Source organism: Monodon monoceros, unplaced genomic scaffold (genome assembly GCF_005190385.1).
Source record: "Monodon monoceros isolate NGI ecotype Baffin Bay Population unplaced genomic scaffold, NGI_Narwhal_1 Super_Scaffold_10, whole genome shotgun sequence".
NCBI classification, from domain to species: domain Eukaryota; kingdom Metazoa; phylum Chordata; class Mammalia; order Artiodactyla; family Monodontidae; genus Monodon; species Monodon monoceros.
The window spans coordinates 52,385,433-52,397,554 of NW_021703766.1; the positions used below are offsets into that span (position 1 = coordinate 52,385,433).

General features: G+C 48.0%; 1 protein-coding gene across 1 annotated transcript in view; it reads right to left on the reverse strand.

The window, feature by feature from the left end:
* Positions 1–6,979: 6,979 nt before the first annotated feature.
* KLK5 (kallikrein related peptidase 5) overlaps positions 6,980–12,122 on the reverse strand; it is a 7,919-nt gene continuing 2,776 nt past the window's right edge. The window contains exons 3-4 of the mRNA XM_029236227.1: positions 10,959–11,211; positions 6,980–7,474 (exon numbers count right to left, since the gene is read on the reverse strand). Of these exons, the coding sequence (XP_029092060.1) occupies positions 7,319–7,474; positions 10,959–11,211 (409 nt within the window). The 3' untranslated portion in view covers positions 6,980–7,318. The remainder of the gene's footprint in view (positions 7,475–10,958; positions 11,212–12,122) is intronic.

The window sequence follows — 12,122 nt, forward strand, 5'->3', positions numbered from 1 at the left end:
ACGGGGAAGGGGAAGGGGAAGCTGGGACAAAGTGAGAGAGTGGCATGGACATATATACACGACCAAATGTAAAATAGATAGCTAGTGGGAAGCAGCCGCATAGCACAGGGAGATCAGCTCGGTGCTTTGTGACCGCCTAGAGGGGTGGGATAGGGAGGGTGGGAGGGAGACGCAAGAAAGAGGAAATATAGGAATTTATGTATATGTATAGCTGATTCACTCTGTTATAAAGCAGAAACTAACACACCACTGTAAAGCAATTATACTCCAATAAAGATGCTATTAAAAAAATTTACTCTTAGAACAGCACCCAGGGGATGCTGTTAGGCGTGGGCTTAAGTATCAATGACTGTCTTCGCAATTGTGCGGGCAGCTTAGGGAGCTCCAGGACAACAGTAATAATGTTTATAATCATTACAGAAACAACTGTTTTTACATGCTCCTTCTGTGCCAGGCTCTTTGCACTTGTCTTTACGTGCGTTCTCTCCTTTGATGCTCATGGTAGCCCTATGAGATAGTCCCACGGGTACAGAACAGGAAGCAGATGCAGATCTGCAGCATCCGTCACCTCTTTCCGACGGGACGGACACTACCCATGGGGTACTCAGCCCAGGGCCTGGGGGAAAAGAGGTGGGGGCTCTGGAGGTCTGGCGGCAAGGCCACAGGGTTCGGGGGGCACTTAGGCATCTGGAAGTGCAGGGAGAGCTAGATCAGGGTCAGCAAAGGAAATCCAGGGTCCAGGATTGCCCCCATCCTTAAAACTCTCACTGTAGGAATACTTCCTACCTTTCTCTCTGTGTCTGTCTCTGTCTCTTTCCTCTAACTAACCATCATCTGTCTGTCAACCTACTGTCTATCTATCCTCTATCTATCTATCTATCTATCTATCTCTATCTTACTGAGACCGTCTCTCCATCTCCCTAAGTCCTTCTTCAGGACTTTTCTCTGTAGTTCTGTTTTAGTCTCTATTTAAGGTTCCCCAAAGGGCTGGCTTCTCTCCTCTTTAATCTGTGTATATCTGTCTTTAAATCTCTTCTAGCCTCTCTTTCTTTATAGCTCTCAGTCTCTCTCCCCTCCTCTCTTTCTCCCCTCCCCCCTGCCATCATCACACTTCTCCCTTGCTTTGGCCCTATGTCCCTCTGCTTTTGTTGGCTCAAACACACTGAGGTTTCAGGCGTCACCTTAGGACTCTTACTCCCTTGATTCACATCCTGGCTCTGCCAGGTACCAGCTGCAGAAATGGAGCCAAATTCATCCAACCTCACTGCCCCTCAGCCTCCCGACTTGCTGAGAGCCTCCCTCCTGAGAGGCTGCTGTCAGAACCGGATGGACAAGGTATGCAGTGAATGCAGCGAGGTATCTAGTGCTCAATAAATGGTAGCTGTCACCCTCATCATTATCATTATTATTACTAATAAAAGGTAACCCACTGCCAGCCTCTGTGTCGCCAACAGTTAGATGCTTATCTGGTGTGTGGCATCCTCCCACCACCAAAATTGGGGCCACTCCCTGACCTCGGTTTCTAGCCAAGATCAGGCACCTCAAGAGTCAGGACACCGGGTGGAGGACACACCAGCTTTCTGAGACACACCCAATGACACTTTTTGCCCTTAGTCTCGGCCTCTCCGATATCCTGAGCCAATTCTATGCATTTGGTGTGTGTGTTGGGGACGGGGGCGATCAAGCAAGAATCAGCCATGTCGGGTTAGATAAGGCATGGGATTTAACAAGTTAGGGATATACAATAATATCAGAAGGTGGCCACGGTGAGTAGAAACACACAACACACACACAGCTTCCCTAGCCTTGCAGAAGGGGCTCTGCCCCTGGACAATGTTCATGCAAGATGTGGCTTGACAATTTGACAAGGTTATTTTTTACTCCCTTTAGACCTTAGGTCAGAGGTTGAATATCATCTATGCATCGTTATCAACATTATCATCACCGGTTTGTACAGAGTCCCTCTTTTATCCTTCCTTCTTCCCTTCCTTCCTTCCTTCTCATCCTCCCTTCCTTCTTCCCACCACCCCCCCTCAGTCTTACAAAATATATAGTGTGGTTTTTATGTGTGTGTAATTTTAATGTATGTAACCGGCCCTGGATTACACATCTCATTCTCTTCCAAGTTGCTTTTCAAACAAGCACCGTGTTTTTAAGACCCATCCATGCTGTTGGTGTTTATACATCTGCCCCGCTGCAGGGACTCCATGGAGGGTGTCCACACTTTCACCCAAAAACCTCCCTCGGGATGGACACTCTGTGGCTACCAACTCCCAGACACCGCAAAGGACACTACAAGTCATATCCTTGTATGCGTCCACTTGTGGGTATAAGAATCTCTTTGGGATGTATAACCAGTAGAGAGATGGCTGAGTCATCAGGTGTGTGTATACTTAATTTAATGAAGTAGTGCCAGACCCTTCCTCAGAATTGAAAGCACAACCCTTACCCAAGTAGCACCTGAACATTCTTATATGTGTACATCCCTAACAACACTTGACTCTATCCATGCTTCTAATTTTCTCCGCCCTAATGGGTGTAGAGTAGTTCTCCTTGTTTCAGTTTACATTTCTCGGATAACTAATGAGTTTTGAACATCCCCCTCATGTGCATAGCTTTTGTACAAATTGCCTATTCATATCCTTTACCCATTTTCCCCAAAGGGTGTCCATCTTTTTTCTTATCATTTCACAGGTGCTTCTTGCCTATTACAGGTATCGGTCCCTTGTCCATTTTTGATATTACAAATAATTTCTCCCATTCTGACAAATGCCTATTAATGGCCTGTCTTACCTTCCTTTAAACCTAAATTCTTAGTTTTTACATAATGAACCTAATCAATGTTTTGTCCTATGACCTGTGCTTTTGAAGTCTTAAGAAGTCATTCCCTGTCACAGAGATTCAAAGATATTCTCCTTGATTCTTTTTTCTATTGACCTTATAAGTGTTATCTTTCCCATATTGGTCTTTAATACTTCTAGAGTCCACTTTCATGTGTGGTGTCAGATAGGAATCTGCATTTAGTTTTCCCCTCACAGTGAGCCGGTTTTCTTTCTTTCTTTCCTTCTTTCTTCCTTTTGCAGCTCACCAGCTCCTTAGTTGCGGCACGTGGGCTCCTTCATTGTGGCTCAAGGGCTCCTTAGTTGTGGCTCACTGGCTCCTTAGTTGTGGCATGTGAACTCTTACTTGCGGCATGCATGTGGGAGCTAGTTCCCTGGCCAGGGATCGAACCCTGACCCCTGCCTTGGGAGCTCAGAGTCTTAACACTGGACCGCCAGGGAAGCCCCGTGAGCCAGTTTTCTCAACACCATTTATTAAGTGTACCTTCTTCCTCCATTACTTTGAGTTGCTACTTTAACATATTTTATATAGAGAGTATATAAAATTACACTGAGTTCCCATGGGCCTCTTTCTGAGCTCTTGCTGTGCGTCACTGATCCATTTGTCTGTTCTTGCACTAATACCTTACTTTAAAAAATACATTAATTTTGTTTTGTAGTATGTCTTAATGTCTAGTAGGGCAAGAAGCTTATTTCTTGCACCACCACAGCCCTATTCTCACCGCTTACATCACCATGCAGGAAACACACTGATCCTCTCCACCCTTAATGGAAACTATTTACTGACATCTGTCTCATCCTGGTTCTGGAGCCAGTCTCCTCATTGGAAAAGACACACCCTCACCCAGGAAGGGAAAGTCAAACCTGCCAAGGAAAATGTGCACGGTGTCTTAGCTCAGCATTTAGTTCCTAGAAACTTTATTTCCCCCACCATTTCCTCTGTATCAGCATACTGAAAACCAGCTCCAGTAGCCGAGACACTTGAGGTTTTATTCTCTCTGTTTTGAGCCCAGATATTGGAAGTCCATGCCTGGAGCAGGTACTTAAGTAAGTTGTCAACAATGCAGGCTTCCTCTTGCTTCTTGCGATCGAATCTTTTTTTAAAAAATAAGTTTATTTATTTTATTTATTTATTTTTGGCTGCATTGGGTCTTTGGTGCTGTGAGTGGGTTTCTCTAGTTGCAGCGAGCAGGGGCTACTCTTCCTTGCAGTGTGCGGGCTTCTCATTGCAGTGGCTTCTCTCGTTGTGGAGCACGGGCTCTAGGTGCACGGGCTTCAGGAGTGGTGGCATGTGGGCTCAGTAGTTTTGGCTCACTGGCTCTAGAGCGCAGGCTCAGTAGTTGTGGCGCACGGGCTTAGCTGCTACGTGGCATGTGGCATCTTCCCAGACCAGGGCTCGAACCCGTGTCCCCTGCATTGGCAGGCGGATTCTTAACCACTGCACCACCAGGGAAATCCCACAATCGAATCTTTATTTGTGGCTTTTATCCTCAAAGTGGCTGGTCTACCTCGGGCACCTACATGCCAGGTGAGAAGAGAGGGAAGGACCAAACATAATGCTCTCCCTTTTATCGGCAAAACAAAAGCCTCCCAGGAAAACCCAGCTGCTAGGTTTCAGCTTATGTCTTCTTTTTTTTTTGAAACACTGAACCACGCATGACCCTCTTTTATTTTACTTAGTTATTCATTCATTGATTTCAACAAATAATAAATATATGCGAACCCAACATCCAAGCCCAGATCTAGAACACTGACTATTGTTTACGTGTATCTTTACATTCCTCCCCAGTCTGTCCTCCTGTCTATAGCTCCAACCCAAGTTACCTATCATACTTCAGCTTATGTCTTACTGCTTCGAACTGGATCACGTGGCCACCTGGTGAACATTTTTATTTAGGTCACGTGCCACCCCGAGCAACAGACGGCAATGCAATGTAGAGAACGATGACGACGTCTCAGTTTTGCCCAGCTGGCTCTGTGCTGAGTCAGACAAGTTCACAATCCACAGTTTCCGCCTCCTGGCCCACACACTTCCCTTCTGATGTCCTGCTCACCCTTGAGCCTAAACCCGATCCAGGATGCTTCTGGGTTCTGTCATCAGGAGGGATAAGCATGGGAATGGGGTGGTTGGAGCATCTAAGTACACTGCTTCTCCTAAACTGTTTTCACCATAGTTTTAGCAAACGTTACATTAGGAAAAAGTCAAATGGTTTAAAACTGTTGAAGAAACTAGAAACTATTCAGATGCTTATTCACTGTTAAAATGGGTAAATAAATGGAAGTACATTTACAAAATAATATACTTGGCAACAGTGAGAAGGAAATGTTTACAACTATAGATGAAAATCTGGGTGAACCTGACAAATAAAATACTGACATCTGGATCCTGAAGACTGAAACTCGTGCCTCCGGTTGTGTCCTTTTCCTTGACTGCGCGCTGCTGCTGCTGGAAGGGTGACTGGAGGCTCCACCTGCACGAGGCGGCCCCACCTCCTTGGCCATAGCTGACTGGACCCAGAGTCAGCACCTCCTGTGAGCATCCAATCAGGTTTTTTCTCTCTCTCTACTGTGAAATAAGACAAGCCAATCACTGGAGCCAGTTATCAGGGGGATGATGGAAAATAGAGGATGCCCCTTGCAGGAAATGAGAAGAGAGAGACCGTGAAAGCAAGGTCACGTGGAGGAAGAGCGAAGGATCCCAGAGGCAGCTGCTTCTGTCCTGACATTTTCCAAATGCAAGTCATGGATAGTCTGTTGTTAACGCACCTCCCTTTTCAACTCTGGCCAACAAGCAGCTCCATTTTGTTCTCCACCAACAGCCAGAATGATCTTCTTAGCTCACGTCACCATCTGGCTTTAAAACCTCTGGTGGCTTCCCAAACTTTTAGGAAAACAAACCAACCAGCTTCCAGGTATGTTGGTCTTCTTTGCGTCCTGAGAAATGCCCAGCCTGTCCCCATCTCAGAGCCTTTTCACTTGTCCTCCTATCTGGGACACCATTCACGGGGCTAGTCCCTTTTCATCCCAGACGTCTCAGCTCAAATGACACCTCCTCTGAGAGGCCCTTCATGTTACTCTCCTGTTGCTGCTGTAACAAATTATCACAAATGTAGTGGCTGACAACACAAATTTACTGTTGTATTGTTCTGGAGGTCAGACGTCCAAAATGTTGTCTCACTGGGCTAAAATCAAGGCATTGACGGGCAGGGCTGAATTCCTTCTGGGGGCTCTAGGGGAGAATCCATTTCTGTGCCCTTTTCATTACCTAGAGGCCACCTACATGCCTGGGCTCGTGGCCCCTTCCTTCATCTTCAAAGTCATCAGTATAGTGTCATCCAATCTCTCTCTCATTTTGACCTCCTATCCTGCCTCCTTCTTATAAGGACACTTTGGATTCTACTGGTCTCTCCCTCTCAAGATCCTTAATTTAATCACAGCTGCAAAGTCCCTTTGCCATATAAAGTCACATAGTCACAGGTTCCAGGGATTAGGATGTGGTCATCTTGGGGTGAGGGTGGGGGTCGGAGTAGCTACTGCTCGCCCGCACCCTTCGGACCTCCCAGGGTAAATATACAACCCCCCAACGTTCCTCCTCTTTCCTCATGCCCTGTTCTCCTTTTATTCATATCACATACTTATTATAGTATATAATGTATTTGTCTTTTTTTTTTTTTTGCGGTACGCGGGCCTCTCACTGTTGTGGCCTCTCCCGTTGCGGAGCACAGGCTCCGGACGCGCAGGCTCAGTGGCCATGGCTCACGGGCCCAGCCGCTCCGCGGCACGTGGGATCTTCCCGGACCGGGGCACGAACCCGTGTCCCTTGTATCGGCAGGCGGACTCTCAACCACTGCGCCACCAGGGAGGCCCTATTTTTTTTATTGTCTGTCTTCCCCTACTACAGGGGGAGCTTCACGCAGCAGGAATTTTCCCCTGTTTTGCCCGTTGCAATATCCCCGGCATCTGGACACATTCCTGGCAGTCGATCAATATTTATGAATAAAATGAAAAGCAGATCGAGTGAATCTCTGTTTGCTGCAAGTGAAATAACCTAATAGAGTGAACACAGTGGTGCCGAGGGGTGAGGGACTTGTCCCTGGCTGCCCGGCCGTTCAAGGAAGAGACCACACACGGAGCCCACTTCTCAGACGTTTTATTTCTGGGACCAGATTTGGGTCACAGCTGCAGAGAAGGTGGACTCTGGACCTGAGGAAGGAAGCACTGGGGAGACAGAGGTGCAGTGCAACTCTCGCCCCGGTCATTATGGGAACCGTCTTCAGGATCCGACCAGAAGGACCTGTCCGTCCACTGTCCGGGAAGGGGGACCTTGATTCCAGGAGACTGGGGGCGGGGCACTGGAGAGATGAACAACCTCAACATTTTGGGGAAGGAAGTGGTGTCTGGAAGGAGTGTTGGGGTCCCTGCAGGGGTGGGGACTTGCAGGGGGCGAGGGAGGCCAGAAAGCCAGGTCCTAGGACGACTCATGCATTAGACTGGATAGTGTCCTGGATCCACTTGGAGAACCAGCAGAGGTTGGTGCAGACGCCGGGTCTGTTGGGCTGGGCGCAGGGAAAGTCTCCCCAGGACACAAGGCCCTGGAGGGAACCACTGCAGACCACGGGGCCTCCGGAATCACCCTGTGGAGGAGAGAGAGGGGCACAGAGAGGCGGTGATGTGGGGAGGTGAGGGAGGGAGTCATATAGATGAAGAAGGACCAGGGCAGCAAGAATAGAGACACAGACAATGACAGCGAGGGAGACACATGTAAAAAGAGACACACAGAGAGAATATTAATATTTCACCCCACGTTCACCCTTTGGAAACCCCCTCTGTCCCTGTCTACCCAACCCCCAACCTCTTTTCCATCTGTCTTCCTCATTGTGTGTCTCTGTGCTTCCTTCTCTCTCTCACTCTCCCCTCCAACCTTTGAATATTGTGTTTCTCCTACTGGACACCCCTTCCTTTCCCTTCCTCACTCTTTACCCGTCCTTGACACCAATCCACCTTGTACATATACCTCACTTTTGCAGAGAGGCAGTTCTCAGCCCCTGGGTGAGGGGTTCTCAACCTGGGCACCGCCGACGTTGGGACTAGATGATTCTTTGCTACGGGAGGGTGTCCTGTGCTTTGTAAGGCATTTGGCAGCATCCCTCTACCCACTACGGGCTAGGAAACCCCTCCCTCCCCACCAGACAGCGGTAGCGATGAAAACATCTCCGGGCATTGCCATGCATGCCCTGGGGGGTCAGAATTACCCTGGGGTTGAGAATCACTCCCTTGGACTAATTTAGGTCACCTGTGCTTAATTCCCCATAGCTCCCTGTAATTAATAATACTCAGCACTCTTTACTGTCATTTCTTATTTATGTTTATGCAAAATACCTACAACCTGGCCTCTCTCCCCATTATAATGCAGACACTCTTCCCCAGGCAAAAAAAGCTTAGCTGCCCCGATCGCTAAATTTCAACATTTCTCTCATCATTTTTTGTTCGCCCTTGTTCAGCATCCCTGCAGAGTTTCTTTTGCTCGGCAGGTAGTTAACTGCTCTGAGCCCTGGCTACTCGTCTGTGAAATAGAGTTAATAATGAAGGTTAAATGAGTAAATTGAGTTGATGCATCGGAAACACTTAAAAGAGTGTCTGGGGGCTTCCCTGGTGGCGCAGTGGTTGAGAATCCGCCTGCCGATGCAGGGGGCACGGGTTCGGGCCCCGGTCTGGGAAGATCCCACATGCCGCGGAGCAACGGGGCCCGTGAGCCATGGTCGCTGAGCCTGCGCGTCTGGAGCCTGTGCTCCGCAACGGGAGAGGCCGCGATAGTGAGAGGCCCGCGCGCCGCGGTGAAGAGTGGTCCCCGCTCGCCGCAACTAGAGAAAGCCCTCGCACAGAAACGAAGACCCAACACAGCCAAAAATAAAAAAGAATATTTTTTAAATAAATAAAATTAAAAAAAAAGAGTGTCTGGCAATTAGCTAACTGCTCTTAGTGCTATAGTGTTAGTATTATTGTTATTATTTCTTGCTTTTAGCGGCCACACCCAGACCACACTCTGGTATGAAAAAGCCACTGGAGGTCTAGGGAAAGAAAAGCAAGGTACTACCCTTGGCTACGGAAAGGCTAGTGGTTTAAAATGCTGACATCCAAATCAGATTTGCTTTCTTCCGATAAAAACCCCTCCACCCATCCCTCTCTCCAGATGTGGGTGCTTCCAATGTTAAGTGGGGACACAGATTAAATTGGGCGATCTGGGGAGTTGCTGCAACTGTCACATATGTAAGATTTGCGGGGGTGAGTGGGGTGGGTGGGGAGATTTTCCCAGCCATCAGAATGGGACTGGAGTGCTGTCTGAGCCCACAGCTTACTAAACACCAAGATTACTGAAACATACATCCTGCCAGCAGAGAGCTTGTTAATTTACATTCCTCCAGACCCTTTGGGGACCTGAATACAGGGAAGGGTCCTGAGCTGTAACAGTTTAATTTCTGTCATCCTCAACAAATAAAGCTCCCGTGAGAATACAAAGAAGGTCTGTACTGGGGATGAAGAAATATTTGCTGGACATTGGGTCCCACTCACCTCTCCAGCCTCAACCCCTGTCCCCCAAACATGCTGGCTCTTTTTTTATTCTTTGAATCAGCCGAACTCCTCCCTGCCTCAGGGCCTTTGCACATGCTTTTCTTGCCCTTAACCTTTGCAAGGCTGGCTCCTTTGCGTCATTCAATCTCTGCCCCGATGCCACCTCTTTGAGGCCTTCCCAATCACCCTTCCAAATACTGCCCTCCCCATCACTTGCTTTCATAAAACTGTGTTTTATTTCCTGCACAGCCCTTACCACTCTCTGAAATTACCCTGTTTATGCAGTTTCCTGACCATAGGATTTTTTTTAACCTTTTTGCTATTCCAACAACTTTGTGATCAATCCTCTCTATTAAATATTTTCGTTTAAAAATACCGACCATGGGTTTCTGTTTTCCTTCTTTAAGACATTTTACTAGCATTTGTCAGAAAACTTTCACACTACAGATTTTATGGGAATGAGACACTTAAGACTGCATCTGCCTGAAATGTTCCAAAATAACTAAGACAAAACTGCGATGTATATTGTATGAAGGGTGGCCCTTAGGTGTGATATCTTTATTCAGGGCACATCCTGCCCTTCTATACAACACAGCCTTGATCTCTCCCTTGAGACCTGTGCTGTCTAATACAGTGGCCATTAGCTATATGGGGCCCTTAGCACTGAAACATGGCTAGTCCAGATTGAGATATGCTGTCAGTGTAAAAATACTCACTGGCACAAACAAACCAAAAACAAACAAACAAACAAGGAAAAAATAGAAAAAAAAGGAAAAACAAATAAAACAAAAACAAACAAAAAAATACACACTGGCTTTCAAAGACTTACTATGAGAATAAAAGAATGTAAAGCATTCCATTCATAATTCTTTTATATTAATTACCTTTTGAAATGATGGTACTTGGGATACATGGGATTGAATAGGGTATATTATTACAATAGTCAATTTCAGCTGTTTTTTACTTTTTTTACATGTAGCTACTGGAATGTTTAAAATGACATTTAAGGACTTCCCTGGCGGTCCAGTGGTTAAGACTCCGTGCTTCCACAGCAGGGGGCAGAGGGTCCATCCCTGGTCATGGAACTAAGATCCCACATGCCCCACAGTGGGGGAAAAAAAACCCCACAAAAAACAAATAAAATTACTCGTAAGGCTCACATTATATTTTTACTGGACAGCACTGCTCCAGAATGAGCTCTGTGAGCACCGATCTGATCATCGCAGGGTCCCCAGCACATAGCAAGGCTCCAGGTGACTTGGCTGGTTTCAGTGCGTGTCTGCTGAATGAATGGAGAAGTCTCTAGCCTTACCTTGCAGGAGTCTCTGCCGGCCTGGTCACCAGCACAGAACATGGTGTCATCTATCTGATTTGGATAGGCCTTCTTGCACCTGTCCTCACTTAGCACAGTGATGTCCAAGCACTGGAGGACTTTGGGGAAGGGCCACAGTGAGTGCTGGAGGATGATGGGAAGGGGCAGAGTGCTCAGAGACAGAGACGGGGAAAAGGCAGACACAGGTGGGCAGCGGAAAAGACCTGGACACTCACCCTGGGGACTGCTGGTCTTTTCCCAGCCAGACGCCAAGCAGCTGGTCCCAGCGCATGGACAATGGGAGGCGTTGATGGCCCGACGTGTTGAGCCTCACAGATTCTTTCGTTCAGTTTGATGAGCGTGAGGTCATTGGAGTGGCCGGGGTGGGAAGAGCCAGGGTGGGGGATGGATTTGATCCCCTGAAACAGCTGCTGCCTGGATTCATAGATGGGTGACAGGGAATGGTGGCCAAGACGGATTCTGAAAACTCTGAGGAAGATGGTGCCGATCACGACCGACTCCGGTCCTTACCCCCATATCCAACGTCAACCCCAATGCCAAACCTGCTCGCAACCCCAATCTCACCCCTATCCACAAATCCATCCCCAGCACCATCTTTATCTTCAACCCCATGCCTATCCCCATCCCAGTCACAACTCCAAACCCATCTCCATCCCGTCCCCAGCGCTAACCCTAACCCTTTCCCCACACAGAAACCACCCACCACCCTCAACCCCAGCTCTATCTAACCATGCCCAACCTCAAAGCCAACCATCTCCAACTCCACCCATAACTCTAATCCAAGCCCCATCTTCAATCCTACATCTATTCCGAAGCTCCACCCTATCCCAATTCCATTTTTATCCCCACTCCATCCCAATCTCCACCACCTCTAATTCTAGAGCCAAACCTAATTCTATCTTAATCCCAAACCATCAGCATACGACCAAACCCAAATCCAACTCATGCTCGACCCCCAAACCCCACCCTTACCCCAGCCCCAATCTTTTACCCACCTCCAAATCCTCAACATAGGCATTCCCAACTTCAAATTCAGCCCTCTCCAATCCCGTTCCTGTCTCTAATCCAGCACCACCCTCATCCTGTCCCATCCCACCTCCAATTCCAAAGCCAAACCAAATCACATCTCTATTCCTAACCATCCGGCATTTGCAATCCTAGCCCCGAATCCAACTCACCCCTAACTCCCAGCCAGTACCACAACCTCCTCCCCAATCTAACCCCATCCCCACCCCAGCTCTCCTCCCCAGCTCTATTCTAAATCCCATCCCCAGCTCTACCTCCCCCTGCTTCCTCATCCCCGTCACATCCTCCCCCCACCGCCATGCCCCACCCCCCCACCGCCATGCCCCACCCCCCCCACCGCCATGCCCCATCCC